Source organism: Embiotoca jacksoni, unplaced genomic scaffold (genome assembly GCF_022577435.1).
Source record: "Embiotoca jacksoni isolate LCO1_2020_lvr unplaced genomic scaffold, fEmbJac1.0.p SCAF_30, whole genome shotgun sequence".
NCBI classification, from domain to species: domain Eukaryota; kingdom Metazoa; phylum Chordata; class Actinopteri; family Embiotocidae; genus Embiotoca; species Embiotoca jacksoni.
This window is the reverse complement of record NW_027185382.1, coordinates 915,265-936,924: the sequence shown is the minus strand read 5'-3', so window position 1 is coordinate 936,924 and position 21,660 is coordinate 915,265. Positions and strand designations below refer to the sequence as shown.

The 21,660-nt window shown below is 40.0% G+C and overlaps 1 protein-coding gene across 3 annotated transcripts in view; it reads right to left on the bottom strand.

Annotated features, from left to right (window-relative positions):
- The window catches only part of LOC138207216 (inactive dipeptidyl peptidase 10-like), a 40,734-nt gene that overhangs the window by 18,576 nt on the left and 498 nt on the right, over window positions 1-21,660 (bottom strand). For 2 of the 3 annotated variants that reach the window (XM_069164307.1, XM_069164306.1), the window contains exons 2-3: window positions 3,220-3,334; window positions 2,908-3,003 (exon numbers count right to left, since the gene is read on the bottom strand). In XM_069164307.1, coding sequence (XP_069020408.1) covers window positions 2,908-3,003; window positions 3,220-3,334 — 211 coding nt within the window. Of the gene's footprint in view, window positions 1-2,907; window positions 3,004-3,219; window positions 3,335-8,233; window positions 8,365-21,660 lie in introns of those variants that run through there. The other variant, XM_069164308.1, reaches the window with a different exon arrangement.

Below are 21,660 nucleotides of genomic sequence, written 5' to 3'. Positions count from 1 at the left end.
ATATACTTTTGAACAGAGACACTATAAATACACGCTATATAGGGCACTGATAGGCGATTATATGGTTCCCGTGGCAACATCAAAAATCAACACGGCATCCATAATACTGATGATGATGCAAGGAACTCAATAAGAAGCGCAGCGAACATGTACGGAGTACTCATAAGGCTGCATCCCACTGCTGACTGCACAGTCTTTTCACTTTTCAAATGTGAAATAAAGCATCCTTTTACCTCCTCGAAAAATCCTTGTCTGAGAAGGAAAATCAGGCCTGTGTTGAGCTCCTTTCTCAACAATTCTTATTTTTATGAAAGGATGGAGAAGAGTCCTTAGCCATGCAGCTCAGTGAGCCTAAATGCTTACAATGCTGACATGGAGGAGTCTTGACGGACAGCTTGTAAACAGCTTCCACGTAAACATCCAGGTCACTGGAGAGTTTGAGTGCCATGCGCTGAAGTCTAAAACAACAATACTCAGGATCTTAATCTATGTAGTTCACCAGGATGTGATCTGGACGTCGATGTTTGTTTGCATTTCTCCTTCATCTGTGTTTGCTGAGGAGGAACGTGCTCTGTGGGGTCAGGAAGAAGATTTGGGTTTGATTGATTTGCTCTGGTTTCCTGATGGGGCTGAGATTAAATATTACTTCAATATATTCAGCTCTTGTTTATCAGCCACTAAACTCAAGGAGTTGCAATCTCACATCTTAATTTCCTCTATCAGTTAGTGTGTTTTCTTTAAGTGTTTGGATGTGATTTTTCTCAACTCTGGGAAGTTTATTGTGACTCTCACTTCGTTTTACTCAATTAATCGAGTGCTTCCTGGAGAACTATCATAACAGATATGATGTTTTTGTACCAGGTGGTGTTAAATTACGGTGAGCAGCTACTGAGGCCCAACTTGGATATTAGAGGAGAGAGAAGGAAATGAGTCAGGAGTTGTCAAGGAGGCAATTTCCATCACAGACCCGTGTTTGAATTACACCTCCAGGAGACCCAGCAGTAAATTCAGGCCCAGACCTCGCTCGGTCTACACGGGGCTCTTGCCTCTTATTGCACCTGATCGACATTAGATTTACAGCACGCAGCATGTCAAAGAGCAATTTCCCAATTTCAGCATCAATCTCAACAAAACAGCTAATGGGACGCCCGACGCTGTTGGGCTGAACAATTCATTATTGGGGTGAGACGGCACATGAAATGCAGTCTCCATCAGAGCTCAGCTGTTTGAAAATGTCTTCATTATTAATTCACAATGTTGCTAAAGTTTCCTGAACAATGAAAACAATTACAGCTCTTGCAGCAAGTTCAGTGAGCGTACTGTTTGTTGTAGCAGCAAATTAAGTTTAACTTATAAGATTCCTGTAAAATCATCAATGCACGCAGGCTTGGTCACATGTCGCATGACGTTTCCTTGAATCTCTACCACAAAAGTGGACAATGCAAAGATAGCGTGACCCATAGAGGTATAACAGACCCATTAATGGTAGATAGTTTGGGCGAAAATAAACCGGAATGGTCCTTTAAACATCCTATAAGAGAGGAGAAGGAGAACCAAAACAGCATCAGCTGAAAAAATTAGCTAAAAGAGCCGAAACATTCTGTGGGTCTGAGAGGAAATGCAGCAGCTTCATCACTACGAGCGTCATGTGACCCTCTGTTAATATGAAATTATTGATTACAGTCATTTTGAGCAGCATACACTGTGCGATTTTATCTGATGAATACAGACTGAAAGAGACTTGGTCAGATCAGCTGTGACGCCCAAATCATATTTAGTTCAAGTGAGCGTCCCCTGCCTTTCGGGAAAGGAATAAAGTCCTCACAAGTACACATACACAAACATCAGTGTGTGTGTGAGTGAGAGGCCAAACCATCTCGAGCCCATAATGAGAAGCCACAGGCCACAGGACTAGTCATTAGTATTATCTCCCTGTGGAAGGGAAGGACGCAGCAGGCGGTGGATCTCCATTTCTTCTCTCACTGTCTCGCTCCACCTCTGTCCTTGTGTCTCTCTTCCCTCCTCTCACCTTCTGTCACTCCCAGCAAGTCTCAGCAACACTGTTATGGATATATTTAGTCATCAATGCTGCTGTATTTACCATAAAAGCAATAATTTAGCTGTCATGCTGTCAACAAACCACTGAGTCTTTATTTTTTCTCTCCAGCTCTTCCATCCATAGCTGCTATTTACTTTGTTTCATCCTCTGCTGTTTTTTCTTGGTTTTTTTTTACATTCTCCAAGCTCAGATGCAAACACAATCTGTCACGCTGTGAAGGAGCCAGTTAAACAACACAAACGTCTGAGATGCTCCACATTTGGACTCAAATATGAACTAGAAGATGTGGAGGCACATTACAGCCCTCGGTCGCAGATCAAGGTTGTGCTGCGACACCACCAGCATCTTATGCAACATGGGGAGAAAATGTGCCGAGGAGGTGTTGGCGATGTGGCCTGGAGAAATACTGAACAGGAGAAAGGTCACTTGAACTCAAGCAGAGTGGTGTGATGTCAACAACATCGTGATACAAACGGAAAAGCATGTTGGGTGAGCTTTTTTTTTTTTTATCCTCGGTGACAGGTGTTTTTTTTTTTTTTCTTTCTCACTCCCTGGGAGTAATACGGGGTTCAGCCTTCGGCTCAAGGACACTGACACAAATACTACAGTTAATAACCGGCCACCTGAGCTACAGCTGCAATAAAGAGACCAAAGAGGAGCTCTAACAGTCGGACTCGTGACTTGTGTCAGGAGTCCGTTCGATAATCTGCTGCTGTGCTGACCTTCACTAGAAGCTTCAAAACTGGCTCAAGATTTGGTTCACATTCTCTATTTACCAGCAAATATGTATAAAGTTGATTTTTCATGTAGTATGAGGACTCTCGGAGCAGAGAGCACACTGTACTCACCGCTGATCCACGTGTCCTCGGGGTCGTGAGCGCTGAACTCAGGTTTGTACAGATCTGCCACAGTCAGTTTGGACCTGCTGCTGCTGGGCAGCTCGGCTGGGAAACAATGAAATCCAGGTTATAGAACAAAGGAAATACTGAAGAATTCTTACAAACAACACAATGCAGATAAAGTATCGCATACTTCCACAATAAATCGAATCATAAAGCAGAAACAAACATTTGCACAGTTTGAAAGGTTCATTACATCCAAAATAATGGAAACAATATGGTAATCTTTCCCTCTTTTTTTCTCTCTACAGGTTGATATACCGGGCGTGAGGACGACCACAGACATGGTGATGAGCGAGCAGACCACCACGATCACCAGCAGAGAGATGGCGATGCCCTTCCAGTTCCTCTGCGGGGGGCTGACGTCCACAAACTCCTGCAGACAGACACATAGAGAACACAAACTAATCAACAGAAACAGCATTGACCTGCGGCCTGCATGTTGACACCTGTCTGCAGGCTGTCCCAGTTCATCCCACAGGTGTTACATAGAGCTCAGTTTTGGGCTCTTTCACACCAAACTGGGAGAACCATTTCTTTAAGGATCAGACACTAAAATATCCCATCTAACATGTTGTCTGCACAAGATGCTTTTTTTCTGTTGAAATTTGCTTAAATAGCGTGAAACCTTAAAATTTCACTCCATTAAACATGTGTTTTGGTCCTCTTGTCCAGGATTCTTCTGCTGGAAGTGAAAAGTTTAATCCCTTAAGCCGTCGGCTTTTTTTTTTAAATTTCCACCTGAAACGCATCCGCAACTTCAGTCGGTAATAACTCCACAACTGTGAGGCTGGAATTGAACAAACTTGTGCTCCGTGGATCAAGGACACTTGGGAAAATTTCGAAATACAATAAGTCTCTGTCTGCATCACCAGGTTCGTAAGTAAACACTGATGGTGATGAACCTTCCAAATTATTAAATAAGAAGGAAATAAAAACTGAAAGGATAAGCGGCACACAACATTAATTAGTTAGTAAAATGGTAACAAACTATGAATCAGTTGAAAGCAAACATTAGGTTATAAATGGGAGACAAGATATAAAACAAACAGCAGACTTGTTCATCTCAAGTATTAGACTACCGGATTAATTGATTTGGGAGTTTTGCAGCTGGACAGTGAAAGTAAATGCTGCTTCCCCTCATCCTGTCCAGACAGAACACTGATTATCGAAAGCTTTTAGGGTACATATCAAAACCAAGCTTCTGATGTTACAGAATCTTTCAGCTCTTTCCTGCAGCACAAGTTCAAAACTAAGTTTTCATGCTGCGATTTCTCACTTCAGTTGTCCGATGATGATGAAAGTTCAACCGGTAGCCAGCACTTCAAAAGCAGGAGGAAATGATGCAAGCAAGTCTTTTAGTTTAACCTCATATTTTGGGCTGGAAAACGGCCGTGGATGTGAGCTCGGATGTTTCCAGCGGGGACACTGCGGGGGACTGTAATAGGCAGCTGTCACATGAGGTCTAAATCGTCTTTCTTCAGAGCGTCAGCAAGAGAGAAACATCAAGGAGGACAGTGTGAAGCCTCTTTCACACATCAAACGTGTGAGACTGAAGGTTCTGCAGCAGCTCTTGTTTCCTCTGTAGAACGAGCTAACACCAGAGGTGAGCTCACAGGAAACCGTGATTACAGTATGTCTTCGCTTTATATATTCGCAGCTTCAAACGGACGCTGGCTGTGAATGAAAGTGTTTGAGCCACCGACACTCAGAAAGAGACTTGTGTTGGTTCAAGTGTTGGAGTTGTGTTTGCAGCGAGTCCTCGTCATCAGGCACATATGAAGTGCAGCCGCTATCCTGCTCATCATCTGTCATGCTGCTTAGTTTTAGCATTGCAGCCCCTCATTGTTGACTCTTTGGGGTCAAATATGAACCCTTTCCACTGCTGAGGTCACTGCACTGGGTACCAGGCTGCATATGCTATTAAACTGCAAACAATAGTTGCCAAGTTGAAGATGCTGACTGACAGTACTGTGACTGAAATGGACGTAGCATTTGTTGTGCTTCATTTCTGTTGCATCAAATTTTGTGGAGTTGCAATAGAGAATTTTTATTTACAGATCAAATAGCATCAGTGTCAGTGACTCATTGTTATAAGGCTTTTATTTACTCTGTAATTTACAGTTTTGATTTGGAGAATAATGTCCATTTCCGGTAGGCTTTTTTCTGATCTCACTCCGGCCTGCTCATGCAGACACAGACACTTCTTATATTTCAAAATTCTCCCGAGTGTTTCTGATCCATTACAGAGCCGAAGCTTGTTCACATTTCAGCCTCACAGTTGTGGAGCTGCTCCTGACTGAATTTGGGGATGTTATTTCAGGTGGACATTTTTTTTTTTTTTAAATAGCCAAGGGCTTAAGGGATAGGATTAAGGCAGAGTCTTTAATAATCAAGCAAAAAGGCCTCTTTGACTCTGCCTCCACCTGTCTGCAGGTCATTTTCAGTCCAGACATCAACAGAACCATCACAAAGTGAAACATTATCACTAAAGAAGATGCAAACAGAGAGAGAATAGAAACTGTGGCAACCTGGGCAGACGTACAACACATTAAGGTTTTCACAAAACCAAATTTCTCAGTATCATTTCTATCGGCTACGATAACATTTCACTGATCAAGGTCATTTCTCAGGCCTGGGAACACAGACACATTGTTACAGTAAAGTGAGATGATCAGACAGGTTTTAAACCAGCAATAACGATCTCATACATCTGATTCAATGCTACTAACTTCTATTTTTGCTCAAAGAATGTTTGAAAAACAATCAATCAAATGAAAATTACCAAAATGTTGATAGTGAGAAACAAAATGAAACAGAAAATGACCAAAATAGGAAACAAAATAACATAAATGACCATGTCAACACATAAAATGACCACAATAATTAACAGATTGATGCAGAAAATGGGACACAACACACAAAAATAACCCAAATTATCAAAACAGTACAAATAAAATGACCAAAATAAGACACCAAATGAACAGTTTGAAGAAACATGCTGAAATAGAGATAGGCGCTTCCTCTTCTGTCTCTTAATCAACACCAGCACAAGCAGGGACAGACACTTCTCTGGAGTCACAACAGTAACGTAAGCTGTTGCTGTTTCCTTGGAGATGCCTAAAAATACAAGCTTTGTCATTCAAACACATTTGAACAACGGCGCCAGCAGCTGACAACTACCACATAAGACCAACGACAGGTCGTCGTACAGGACCGGAGAGTCAGAACTTTGTCCAAAATAAATGTTCACAGCATGTAAAAGGATCGTAGCTGTGTTAGTGGTTCTTTTATTTTGTTGATCTTGCACACACATCCCTACAATTCCTGGGAATAGATGCATAGTCTTTAATAAATTTAATTTCTGTCCGACCCTTGCAGCGCTGCCACACAGAGCTGGTTTACATTCAAAACCATTTTGAATGAATCCGTCAAACTCTGAAGACAAGAGGCACAAATGTGTCCAGATCAATGTGTATGACATTGTACTGCAGGCGAGGTGGAAGCTGTTTAATTAATGAAGCAGGGAAAACTGACACACACACACACACACACACACACACACACACACACACACACACACACACACACACACACACACACACACACAATACCTCCCCATATGCTGAACACAGCAGTGGGTTGAGCTGCCTCTGCACACCACTGGGCCATCGACTCCTCTCTGAGTATTAGTTCAACATCTCGGAGCTAATTCTCTGCATGCTGTGTGTGTGTGTGTGTGTGTGTGTGTGTGTGTGTGTGTGTGTGTGTGTGTGTGTGTGTGTGTGTGTGTGAGAGAGAGTGCCTCAGCAGACACAGTTTACTGCAACAGTCAGTTGATCAGACTCAGTTCAGTGGAAAGTAAAGCAGGCATGGAAATCAAGTGTGTGTGTGTGTGTGTGTGTATGTGTGTCAGTGTTTGTGTGTGTCGGTGTTTGTGTTGTTACCGCTGTGTTTGTGAGAATAAGGTAGACAATTAAAGGGATAAACACACGAAAATCCATTGAGTCTGAACCTGCTGAAGGACGAGATATTAAACGAGTTAAAACAGGCTTTTACTGCGTTCAACTGAGACTGAATGTATTTCACATAATTAAGGTTAAAATGTGCATCTACAGCTAATTTTGAACTTCTCTGTGAATGACCTCAGAGACAAAAGGACAAGTTTTTCAGACATTAAAAAGAACCCCACTAAATTGATCTTTAAATTAATCAATAATTACAAATTATTATGAGGTGCAGCCTCACGTGTTAAACTGTCAGGCCTCTCTTGAACTCAGTGAAACTACCAGAAAAAATAAAGCCTAGCTGCTTCACCTGACAAAATTCAATATTTACTTTGGAGGGAAAAAAAAAACACAGAAAACCAGCTGCCAAAAAAACAACCATGGATGGATTAGTGAGCGAGCCAACAGAACACAGGACTGCTCACAAATTGTGACCACAGAGATGAATAATGAGCAAAATTAGACACAAAACGCCCAAAATACATTCTCAAAACAAAAATTATCTTCAGTCCAATTAAAATAAGACGCAAAAGGAATACAATGAGATGCAAAACAATAAACACGAGACCCAACATAATGACAACAATGCAAAACAACCACAAAAAAACCCTCTAAATGACTACCAAGACATGCAAAGAGACAGTATTATGTAAAGGGGACACAAACAACTCTTAATGGTAAACAAAATAAGAGACAAAATGAGACACAGAGCAACAAAGATGACTGCAATCATGCAGGACTCTCAAAATAAGATGCAAAAACATCAACATGAAAAACAATATGAATACCGTGATGCTTAAACAACCTTAAAATATTCAAAATAACTACAATGAGAAATGAGATCCAAAACCAATGAATAAGAAAACGACTTTGCAGGGATTAGACCGGGGACAGGTCTTCTTCCTGTCCTGTCCATAAAGTCTTCTTTATGGACTCTGTGATGCAGCTCACAGCTTCGGCTCTCAGATGCGCTCCAACACGAAAGCAACAACATAAAGTCTGAACTTTAGAAGTGAGAATTACTGAAACGAATAACTGAGAAAAGGATGTTTAAAAGAACATTTTGACCAAAAACAACAACAACAACAACAACAACAAAAAAACTTCCAAAGACTTGCAGCATGAAGACGCGCAGACATTTTGAGATAAACATATATTTTCTTGCTGTATTTTAGCTTTAATATTGTTGTAAAGCAGTGAAACGCAGCGAACATATCGAGTTTAATATCGAATAAATATATACACGTGTCGGCTTGTTGTGAGAGTACCTCATCCTGCTGCGGCTCCTTCGGCTTCTTCTTGGTCGGATCTTTAGACGCCGTCATTGTACCGGAGCCAGAGTCCCGGGTGCCCGCCTGAACCCAGCGCCTACTCCCGGTTAATAACGTCCAAACCTTGACGGCTCGACAATTTAGCTGCAGGAGCGTCAAGCTGCTGCATTCAACGCGAGAGTCCGGTACGATTTTCAAAGTAAAACCCAAATCCACAAGATAACCGCTTTCAGCTTCCTTTGCTCATCGTCAAGGCAACAGGAAAGTAGAGCGCGTGCATGGTGCTGCTGCACCCCCTGGCGGATGGTAGAGGACCTGCACGTCTACAACTATATATTAAAATAAACGTATATATATATATATATATTTTTATTTTTTTGTTAGTTTTGTTCATATTGTAATTATACGAGTCCGGTAAGTGCTAAATAGTGGATTTTTGGATCGTTTCGCCACCGTCATTTCAAAAGCATTTAATTAATTATTTTTTTTAATTTTTTTACCAAAGATGTAGTCACAGTCTGTTGACTCAAGACTTTTATGTATCTTTGATCCCCATGTTTTGTTTTTTTTAATTCAAGAAAAATAAAAACAGATTTCAGCTTGATATTATCTATTTGGTATTGATAAACAGTTTTCCTATTATTTTCTTAAAATCCCTACCAGTGTACTAAACAGTCATATTATGGGTCTCCAATTGATAAAAGCTTGGACAAAACTCAAAATTAGCCATTATTTTACTGATCAATTGAACTACAAGTCATCCGCTTTGCTGTGAAATGTGTTCTCGTTTGTCTCTAATGTTCAGCCTTATAGTGTGTGTAACCCCAATACTGAATGTAAAACACTTGCTTCCATGGTAACTCTAAATATCTATAGCTTCCCTTTATAGTTCTGTTGGAGTGTAATAATCCCAAAGAGATCTGTGCAGCACTCTGTGGTATTTTTACCTCTGATGATGTCAATCTACTATTCCTACAGTATCACTTCAGGGACTGAGAGCCCTTCAGTGATATCTAGTGTTAGAACGTCCCTCGGAAATATATGATAGGATTATAACTCTGCGTGTCATTGGAGAATGAGCCGGACCGAGGTTTCATCTGAAATCCCCTCAGACAAGAATAAGGTGAGACAATCGAGCAAATCAGTAACCAGCTGGCCTTTCCTGCTGCAGACTGACTGAATGCAAACTGATAGGTGTCACAGAGAAAGCCCTGAAGACCCAGCACACACTCACACACACTGTGCCCACTATCCCATCCAAAAATAATGAAGAAAGCAGGAGGGAGGGAGATGGAAGAAATAAAGAAAATCGCAAATGAAGATTGAGGAGTCGATGGCTAAAGACAAACCAGCCAGAGGGGATTTGTCTCCTTGTGAGTGTCTTTACTTCTGAGGGCAGAAAGGTGACAAAAATCTGTTTACCACTTCCAGTTTTGGGGTTTAAAAGGTAAGCCCATCCTCCCATAGTTACTGTTGCTAGGCCTGTCAACCTTGCTGCTCAAACGACACATAATCAGCGTTGCCTGGTTTATGATAATTATTGATTAAAGGGTGCAACAAAGAGGAGCTATTAAGATTATGTTTTAGAAAATGTAGTGTTTTTTAGACCTTGATGAATATTATGGATTCAAGTCTGGTATTTCCAAAAAATTACACACAGGGGCGGCACAGTGGTTCAGTAGTTAGCATTGTCACCTCACAGTGAAAAAGGTTCAGGGTTTGAATCCGGGCCTTTCTGTGTCAAGTTTGCATGTTCCCCCTGTGCTTGCGTGGGTTCTCTCTGGGTACTCCAGCTTGCTCCCAACATCCAAAAACATGCACCACAGGTTATTTGGCGGTTCTACAAATTGCCCTAAGGTGTGAATGGTCTTTTTTTTTTTACATTTGTCTATAAGTGTTGGCCCTGTGATGGACTGGCTAAATGTGAGAAATCAACCTTTAGCTTCATTCATTCCTTTATAGATTTGTAAATACATCAAAACAGGATCAATCTGGGAAACATGGCTGTGTTCATTAATGACCTCATATTTTGTTATTGCTTTAACATCTTCTTTTTTGCTTTCAGGAGCCTAATGCATCTTTAATCAGGGAAGAGCCTCAGAGTTAATCCTCAAGGGTTATAGTAATGAGTAACAATCATCAGACGTGCAGCAACACAAGTGCGTGAGGTCAGCGAGCAGAGAGCGAAAGAGGAAGATGGCCTTGGCTCGAAACGATTCAGAGCAACAGAAAGGAAATGAGAGGCTTGAGATGATGGAAGGTGAGGAGGAGGGGATGAAGGGTGGTAGGAGAAGAAAGGAAAAGGGGCAGGAACAGATCCTCAAAGCTTGGGTTGGACTCTCTTCCCTCCACTATTAAATATTTAACAGGTGGAATCAGAGACCACATGGAGATGATCTCTCCCTCTCCCTCTCTGACCTCTGCTGGTGTTCTGGAAGTTCACTAATGTCCCCGAGCCACGAATCCTCTCCACAGTCATCAGACCACAAGCTATAATCTGTGCATGTACTTCTGGCTTTTGTGCATGTTTGCATTCACGTGGAGGAGTCATATATCTGTGCACAATATTCACGTGGCCACTGCAGTGTGTGGTGTTATCAGATTATATTTATCCATCAGTGGTTTTTGCGTCTTTTCTTGTAAAATATTAGAAATCCCAACCACCAGAGATTTTTTTCTGTCCTAACCTTCTAACACCAATTTTACTTCAACTGAGAGGTACCCAATCCTTTTAACTGCTGGGATTAACTCCGGAATGCATCATCCTCCAGTATAAAAAAAACTTTTTTTTTTAATGGGTCACGAGTCAAAACATTTAAGGCTCCCTCCTGGGTTTTAGCTGCTGCTGCCTAATCAGTGACTGATTCATACCTGGGACGGCAGGTGAATGTAATTAACCTGCTGCCTGGATGGAAACCCGCGGGGCTTCATTTGAACCCACTGATGTTGGGTTAAATAATAGGGTTTTGATAAGGAAATGGGTTAATTGACCCAGAATAACCTTGATAGGAGGAGGTTAAAGTGATGAAGAGTGCTTCACTGCTTCTCTCTGTGTTGTTCTCCAGTAACAACACAGTCGTCACTGGAGGAAGGACGATACTGCCGGCCCCTTCAAGCTTTTGTGCATTATATATCCTCACCGCTGTTTAGTTATGTAACTTTTTGTAACTTCCTCCTTTCTTTCCTTGACTCCAGATTTCAGGGAGTGTTTTTGGATTACTCCAGCATGGTTATCCCTGCTGTCACCCTTATAATGGTGATGGCATTAGCTACTCTGTGCTGTTTGTGTTGGCAGTGAAACCACAGACTTTTAACTTGCAGGCGGATGATTTTTCCCATTCAGCTGCTCCTAACTACAGTCTAAGAGATATGACATATACGGGGTGCAAAAAAAAGGGGCTGAACTGTGCTAAAAATTTTAATATTTAAAGAATTTGGTGGGAAATGGGGATTAATCTATGTGAAGTCGTTGCTTCATCAGAATATTGTGCTTTTAATAAGAACGAGCAAGTACATTAACATCAGTTCAAGCACAAAAAATGTATATATAATAAACACAACAATTTACAGCATTTTATTCTGGTGGAAAGTATTTCTGCATTGCAAACTTTTCAACAAAGAAATTGAGACTGAGAAGAAAAATATTAGTTTTCTGATGTGTAATTATCATTATTTTAAAGAAAATCTTAAACAGGGATATTTCTTTTGGCACAATTATGACTCATTGTCCAGAAAATCTGCAAATTAGTTTTGAATTAGGAAAAACTTCAGTGCAAGAATGACAACAGACAAACCAAATTGAGTCATCACCAGTCAAATGCCATTTCAAACAATGGATAATACTTGAAATGGCATTCATGATAATGTCATCTATTAATTTGAAGAATTTCTGTTTCCATTGCACCTGGTCCCTTTTTGTTTTTAGCATTGCATAAACATTTCAGGTTTGTGGCATTTCTGCTATTTCTTTTTAACACACTGTTTCTCTCCCAAAAATAATATACTTCATTAACTTGAAAAAACAACAAGGAAATGATTTTAAATTCTTTTTAAATGTTAGACTGGGTCTTCATCCTGCTGCATGGAGGACCTTAAACACTGAGCTCGTAATGTTTTAAATCTGAAACAGGCACAAAGACAATGTGCTGCGAGTGGGAGTCTAGTGCTGCTGACAGATAAAAGCCATGTACCTGCAAAACATATTAGTCATGTCCATGATGATGGACATGGATATTTTAATGTAGCATTTCATACAAGTAAAAAGAGTAAACTTTTTAGAAGAAATTAAATAATCCTAAATTTGTTTTTTTTTAGTCACGAAAATGTTATGTGACTACGAGTTATGCAAACTGACCTTAGAGCTGCAGTTGCATAATTTTACATTTCTCTTAGTGAGAGTTTGCCTTGAAGAGTAGAGCAGCATAAAACCGGTTGAAATATAGTCTATTTCATATAATTATTTATCTGTAATGTTACGAGTATTATTTCCCTCAACAAACAGATGCTGGTGGGTGACAAATTGAAAAATCAGCATATCACGAAAGCCAGAGGGAGCTGAGGAAGGTAGGTCAAGGTTTACTGACTGACCCGCGAACCAGCTCTCGGCCCTGCTTGGCTTCAGTCAGTCATCCAATAATTTGGATTGTGTCAGCAAAAAGCCAATTTAAGCTTTCTCTAATTAGCATTGAACTGATAAACCATGTTTTTTGCTCCTTATTCTTACTGAAAAGAGGCAGTTAGGTTGGTTCAGATTTCTAATGTGTCTCCTGCACATTGCTGTGTGGAAGGGTTCACATATCGCTGTGGCCCTGAGAAAGAACTGATATCTCTGGAGGAAGAAGCTACTGGGATGATTTGTCTTATACTTGAGGCAGAACAACAGATGCACGATGGGTCAGCGACCAAAATGTAGAGCTTTTTCAGGGTTTCCTCAGACGTCAGCAAATTAAAGACCGTTTTAAAACCACGCAGAACGCATTTTCAATCCCATTTCACGATCAGTCTCTCCAGCGTACTTTCCAGGTGTATACAACAATAAATCCCACATACAGAGTGAATCATTTCATTTAACCTTAACTCACATAAGTGGTAAGGTAATTTAGTTTTGCTAAAATCTTTGAGAGCTGCTAATAGTTACTGTAGCAGCAGCAGTGACTGTGTTTAACTAAAATGTTTTAAAAGCCAATCACATCTTGATAACTAATGGTACTGTTAACAGCAGGAGGAAATATTAAAAAAACTTTGTAAATTAAAGTCAAGAAAACCCTGACACTTGACTTTTTAAAAATTTTACTGCATATTTTTACTGCGAAAACTAAAATCTTTCCTCCTCACAAACGTGTTTTTCAGCTTCAAACAAAAGCTTAGATGAGACAAAAGTCCCCTAGTTTCCCATTGGCTGAAGTCTGCACCATACAACCTCAACGTGCAGTGTTCAAATCTCCCAGAAACACGCTCTGCAACCCATTCATCACTTACAACAACACTCTGTCACACTTTGAGTCCCAGAGGATGTGTTTCTGTTTCTCCAAGTCTCCCTGGAGGCAGCAGACCCTCCTGGGACGTTACGATAAAACACATGTCATTTGTCTCAGGGGAGGTCCGTCACCTCATCTTGGTTTTATACGTTGACAGATTTGATCTTATATACTGCATTTGTACACATCGAATCCACAAAGTTTCAGGTATGATCAAAACGCTGCTGAAGGCCTGCAGCTTTCCACAAAAACCACAGCAGAAAATATGAGCGTAGCGACACCTCACCTCCAGGAACCTGAGCTCTGGGTCCATTATGTTGACGTCTGTCCAGTTAAAACTCAGGCGCGCCGTCCGTCAAACTACCTCACAACCTTAAAAATGTCTGAAAACAATAGAAGATGTATCAGCTCTGAGATGCAGCTCAGTAAAACCTGCAGATAGACCTCTCTCCTGCTCGTGGCAACAGCCTGTCTGTCTGGCTTTTCTCTTCAGAGTAAACAGACGTCAGGCACACACACACACACACACACACACACACACACACACACACACACACACAAACCCTCTGTTCTGATTTTACTACTTAATAAATGGTGTCATTCACAAGTGAAATCAGTCAACCCAGTTTCACTTGGCATCGTTAGATTGATAATCTAATTCTGTGTTGGGGGAATTCGCCTGGTGAAGGCCACTGAGCTGAGTTTACTCACTTTCTGTGTTAAATGGCAAAATCAGACTCATTTATAAGAAGCCAAAAGAAAAACTTAACAAATCTTTCTCTGTTTGCCAAGAAAAAGAATCCTACAATCTCTCTTTCATTGTTTACAATAGAAAACAATACATATTTTATTATTACCTGGCTTGGGTTAAAAAAATATTTTTTGTTCAGACTGGATACCTTTTCATCTAAAAGCTTTGACAAGTCTTGAGGATTCTGGAAATACCTTTAAAACAGAAAAAAACAACCCTCTGGGTTTTTATAAAGATCAAAAGTTGAAGCTATGAAAAGGAGTATTCAGCTGTGCCTTGTGTTTCTGCTTCAGATAGGAGTTTTTGTAACTCCAGACATTTCTAGAAATGCCTGAAGTCTCTGTGCAGATAGTGCATGTACAGAAAAAAATTAAATCTGGGTGCTTGAGTGCACACGATTCTGGTCCATTAAGTCTACTATTGTTCTATTTGTTCCCGTATGTTGAATGCTGAAGCAAAACAGAGGCACAAGAAATAAGCTCTACTATTTCCAGTTCATATTTTGAAAGATTGATATTTCTTCAATTAAAAATCGTTTATTCATCAGGTCCAGAGATGAAAGGTGCATTTTTTTCTTTAAAAGACCCCAACCTGCCGATAATACAGTACAAACCTGTCGTTCAGACATTAAATGTACCAGTAAGAAGATTGAAAGCTGTGAATTTGTGACATCTATAAATCACGGTATCAGTGAGGAGCAGGGGAGTTGACAGACAGTAAGAAAAGCCTGGAGGGGTTTTAAACCGTGATGCCGACTCTGCCGCACGGCAGGAGTTCAAAGTCAACCTGCTTAGACAGATTACAGAAATTAAAATAAGAGGTGCTGCCGCGATGGAGGACGCACAGTCTTTGACTGACACTGAGTGAGACACTGTCGAAGTCACAGCTCATTAAAGTTTCCAATGAAGACCACTTGATTAATTGACTTTGTGAGTGAAGATAACACTTTGTTATTGATTTACCTTGACACTAACTGCAGTTCTTGTAGCTGTGACATCTCTTGAAAAACTGGGAAAGAAATCCTTCAAACTTCAGAAGGCAGGACTTAAAAGTGCAGCTATTCTCTGTCTCGAGACACTCGTGTTTGTACAACGGAAGTGAAGATGCAGGCAGCAGCTGGTTACCGTGGCTGAATTTGTTAGCTTAGATTAACCAGCTGCTGCAAAGACTAGAACAGCTGGTTTGACTCTGCCTGAAGCTCATAAAATAAAGTGACGCGGGGAAGAGAGCTCCCCACCTTCATGAGGACAGGTGTGGGCCGTGCTTATATGTCTGAGGTCAGACGGATGTGTGCTCGAATGCCCTTGTTTGTGCAGGCTGGAGAGAATTGAGGAGTACGTTTTATTGAGAGTCTCGCTTTTCTTTTGTGTCCTGATAGATACAGATTGATCTGCATGCTGACGACGACAGCTGCAAATATACCTGATCTTTATTTAATATCATGAGATCATATTAATGATGTGTCTAATCTGACTCTGTAGGAAAAGGTTCAGCTTCCACCTGTCCCCTCTTTGAGCCAAGGTAACCTAAACTGGTCTGGTAATGTAGGGGAGTTAATATCATTGATTTTTGCCGTGTTTTACTTTTTTTTTCAGATTTCATGTTAGGCTGCTGCTTTGCCTGAATGACATCACCAAACCAGTTCCACCAGTTCAGCCAAACCCTGCCAGCTGTAGCTGTACATTTTCCAGGTATACTGTAAGCACGAGTAATCTTATCGAAGATAGTTTCGTCAAGGTGAGTTCAGACGATCATGCCAAATTTAAATTAAAGATTTAAAACATGTCTTTATGAGTTCTCCACACACTTTTCTGCTCCGACTCCCTCTTACCTCACATATTACCACCTGGAGACACGCCATGGATCACAGAGTTCATTCGTGATTAAGAGAAAAGCTTATATTAGTCAGAGGCATTACAGAGCTGCTTCACTCGTCCTTATCTCTGTCTCTCAGGGCTTTTCATTCAGCTCCGTACTGGACTTCCACTGGCTGCTAGTAGCAGTTCACTCAACAGTCACTTGTTATTTTGTGTCTGTTTTCTCTTTATTTGCCTTCATATATTAGTATAGTGACACCTAAACAGTCGTCTGATAAATTCTGAGACGTATAATCAATACTGGTTATATAAATATCAAATAGTTCTTGGTTAAATGCCTTACTGAAATTTTTAGTTTTTTTTTTTTTCCATGGGCAAGTCATCTTTTCATATCCTTGGACATTGTGTCAGACAGTCTACTTCCCCAATATCATTTTTTTTTGTGAGTTTTTTCAGGTAGTTGCTGTCTACAGAATGTCGTCAATGTGTTTGATTTAATTCTATGCTGCATTCCTTCAACATAAGATGTTTTTTTCTGCAGGCAATACTGGCCACCTTAACCTGAGTCCTTGTATACAGATCTCCCTCTGTCTTTTAGGATTGTGGATTTCAGGAAGCTGAAACATTCCACTATGGATGTTTTATAGTGTTTTGTGCCTTCCTGCTGTCTCAACCTCATCTGGGCTGCAGCCTTCATAGCAGTGACCTTGGTTTGGGCAAATATATTTCAGAGCAGACTAACCTGAGATGATTCCGGAGGTGGTACTTGGCGCCGTATGAGCCACAGTGTGACTCACTGACCCAAAAATACAACGCATCAAAGTAAACAGCGGCATGTGCAGCGAGGAAAAAAGTATTTCAATTACATTTAAGAGATTTGCTCATGCAGGATACTCTGGTGAAAAGGGTGGATGGCATGTAGCACATTTAAAATTCAAAGCTTTATTTTTTTATGTCTTTGTGGTTTACTTGTGTTTGTGAGAAATGTAAGTATTGGTGTTTTTAAGAAGGAAATCTCTATTCTATCATTTTTTTTTCTTTTGATTTTTTTTTTAATGTCTTGTCTTTATTCATATATCTATGTCTCTGAATTGAGGAAAACATTTCTGAGATCCCATTACATCACAGGATGTCAGTCGAAATCCACCCACAAGTCTTGCCAGAGACTTCAGAGCAGTCTTGTATAAGATTGCCCTCTGCTGACCAAAGACAGCATGCACTTCATTCAAACAAAAGCAGTCATGTTCACATCCTTGTGGGTTTATTCAAATGTTTTAAAAAAAAATGAGACATAATTTGGTCCCTCACCTTGTTATTACCTCCAGAAATTAATCTGCCTACGGCTACTGGAGGACAAAAACACAAAACACAAGCCTCACCAGCGACTGAAAAGGCACAACAGTCAAACATTACTTTGTCTTCTGTACTATTATGTTTTCTGAACTTGTCTTTGTTCAGTCTTTGTGTGGCCTACCTTAGCTCTTTAAAGAGAAATTACTGGAAGAAGTTGAACCACCGAATTTGCTCAATTATGTGTGTGGTTTCCGTTCAAGAGATAATCTGAGTGCTGCTCAGAAGAAAATGAAGGGCTGGTGTGATAGAGGTAATGGAAAATATGTGCATGTGTGTAGAAACCACAACATTATATTCTCAGCTTTGTATTTGGGAGTTTAATTTTGTTCGTCACCTGTACTTTGCTTATCTGAGGAGGTCTCACAGGTTGTTATTGTGGAGCCAATTTGATCTCACCTTGCAGCTTGCCTTTCCTGAGGAATCAAGGCTACATTGTGAGTGTATTCTTTGTTCTAGTTCCAGTCTGACTGTGACATTTTTGTCTCGCTTGCATAAAATATCCTGCTTGTCCAGTGCTGATCCTGCTCGTCCTGGTTCAGATAAATATATAATAGAAAAGGGAAAAAACAAGAATAGAAACTAAAGATTGGACTGTTACTGAAGAAGCTTTTCAGATGATATGTGAAATGATAGGAGGTGCTTTTGGATAACACTTAAAGATGTGATGCATTATTGTAATAAGTAACTTCTCCTGTGTGTGATACCTGTTGCAGAATTAGTCGTAAAAGCAAATCTTGGATTGTTTTGTAAACTGGACAAGTGTTTGGAAGCCGCAGTGGATATTCATTCCAGGTTGTGTTCACAGATGTCCTTCATGCCACTAAGCCTTGGTTGTGCATCACACCGTCTGGAACTTAATGCGACTCTTCATCTCAGTCACAGCCTGGCTTTCACATGAACACAGTGTAGGCTGTGTGAATGCAAACAGCTCAGCTCTGCTTATAAAAGCTCTTAACAACAAATCCTGTTATGTACATCTGAAATATGACTCGAGTCAAGCTGTCCTGCTTTCATGAAGCGTTAAATATGTGCAGTATAATATTGTTTAGGCCTTTTATTGAGTGAGTGGGCGAGGCTAAAATTAGTTTCTGAAATATACTGAAGGCTAACATGCTAATCACAGGTTCATGAGCATCTTCAGAGCAGTACAATCAAGGATTATGAGGACAGTTGAGACGGGATTAGTCATCTCCTCCACCGCTCACACACTAATGAGCCTCTTTACTCCATGTCCATCTCCACGGCAACAGATGGCAGTGACGGCACGGGCTGATGTTAATAGTCAATGATTGGGACTGCTATTAGGCACTGCACAGGCTGCTAATCTCTGTTATGATGGCAATCTGTTCAGTTTCACAGGTTTTAGAGTTCAGCTCTGAGTCGCTGTTGCTTCAAACTGTTTCATTAAAGGAACTGCAAAACAAACTATAAGAAAATTACCTGCCAGATAAATCTGTTATGCCACATCATTCACCTTCATTCACCAAGAGAATTTGCACCATCACCACACTATTGCACATTTTTATGAAATCTGTTAGAAATGTGTGCAACAATTTGGATAGAAATATGTCTACTTGCAGCCCATCATCACAAAACTCCTTTTCTTAAAATAAAAGGGAGTTTTACCAGTAAATACATCTGTACTGTGTTTAATTTGAATACTTTGTATCTGCCAGAAGAAGTCAAAACTTCCTGTTGCCTGACTGAATTTGAGAACAGTCGGAGAAATGATAGAAATGTATTTAGTTGCACAATTTTTTAAAAATATATATTTTCCTGTATGCATTAATCATCTCGTGACCATTCAAAACTCTCTTGGGGGAAATTCAAGAGGTCACGACCCCAAGTTTGGGAACTACTATTTTAAGGCTGCAAAGTTGAGCTGTTTATGAGGAGAAAATAAGACACATTGAGTTCATTAGCAGCAAATTAATGTGGCTTAGTAGTGTATAAAATCCCTCTAAGTGGATTGGAAACATAATTAAAATGCTAATGTGATTTATTTCCACATAATTTACCCTACAAGTCATTTTAATTTAATTTTGACAAATGATATTTGATGAGTTTTTCTGTTTCCTGCAGTAAAAGTGTCATTCAGGTAACAGATTGACTGAGCAGATAGGGATGCAGTGTCTTGCTCAAGGGCACTTCAGCAGGTGGACAATTTGAGTCTCAGTCTTCCTCTGGCAGAACTATTAATTCCTACACTAAAAAATCTCACTGCACATTGGCTGTTTGATGATTCACTCTGAGTTAAGGTCTGGCTTTTCAGATATTTAGAATTATGTTTAAGATGAATATAAAAAAAACCAACAAAAAAAACCATACTTTACAATGGAAAGGAAACTTTGAATGACTTGTCATCTGAAAGTGATGCTCGCTGCTCCTACAATTGACTCATTGAAAACTCTGAAGTATGAACATCCTCCCACTCCTCTGACCCTGTGCAAATAGGATTTGACACATATAGGATATATATATATATATATAAAATCATTATTGCTTGCAGTTTATGCAAAAAATAATAATAAATATACATGATAAAACATGCCCTGAAATAGCAAGTTACTTAGCAACAACCAGCATGATCATGGCAGCAACTGAAAATGAGGAAACAGAGAAGGAGAGATAATGAGCTCTGAATAGAAGCAAGATACTCTTTACATTTTATTTGACTATAACATAACAAATATGAGCTGATTGTAAATTAGGAATCTTTTTATGATCTATTTGTCTGTATATACGCATGAATAAAGTCCGATTTTTATTAAACAAATCCCCAAAATCATCTGGACATAACAGTTAATCGGGCTCACAGTTAACTCAGTTTAAGGACCCCATTTTTTCATGTAAATCCCTTAAATTAATCTACAACATGTCTGCAGGTATATCAGACACAAGATGCTCCCATGGCAGAAAGCTTTTATAACAAGAAAAGTCACATTTGACCCACCTCAATCTGCACAAATTAGTTGATTATTCAACTTTCAAATAATTTATAAGAATTAATACACAGGGCTGAAAAAAAAATCCACTAAAGATGAATAATAATTCAAGTAATTTAGCAGGAAAAAAAAAAAAAAAATCTAACTATACATGTATGTTGGTTGCACTATTTCGTCCTGCTTATTTATGAAGGGAGGATGACTGAGCTTTGAGGATGACTGAGCTTTGATTTATGACAATTAAAATCACTTGGGCTACATAATGTATATTAAACACCACAAAGCATCTGTGTCCATGTTGCAGTCCGTGTTGCTGAGGTCATGGAAAAACTTCCAAGTCTAAATCTTGGGAACTGTTTTTGGAAGTTCTTGAAAAGTGTCAGGAAGAGGTCAGGCTGCACAGATTTGCTCCAGAAACAACAATTCTCATGTATCTGAGGAAACACTTGAAAAAGTGACAAACTTCTTTGCACAAGTTCTCTGGGTTATCGGAGCTCCCACCTGTCAGACTCCTCCCGTCTTGCTGCTGAGGGGCTGCAGCAGCGCAGGATTGTGCGGGATTAGACTTTGGCTGGCTGTTCGTCTGCCTGTCGGAGGCATCTGCTTGCAGCTGAGAACCGCTTTGCATAAACTGCAAGCAATAATGAAGCTCTTTAATGTTGGAGCCTTCACTGTCGCTGTGTCTCGGCCTTGTATTCTTCTCTGGATATCAACAACGAAACAGGAAGAGGTCGCCGAAAACATAGCAGTACTTTGATGCTTCAGTTTCACTGACGTACAAAAATATCCAGCTGGATATGTGGATTTAGATTCTTCAGATAAGAGCAGTATGCTGAATAATCACCATAACGTTACTTCTTTGGTTTTAATTTTGCACCACATGAATCCATATTTGGAAGCAACACTGAAAAAGTAGACCACTGCCTTTTAAAGACAAAGTATCATGAGGCATTGGGGATTAAACCGTTAATGTTAAGCAGGACTTGTTAGAAGAGTGTGAAAGTACTGACTGCTTAGAAGTAACTATGGCAACTATGACACGTTAACAAGCCTTTAAAGTGTGATGCAGTGATGATAAAAA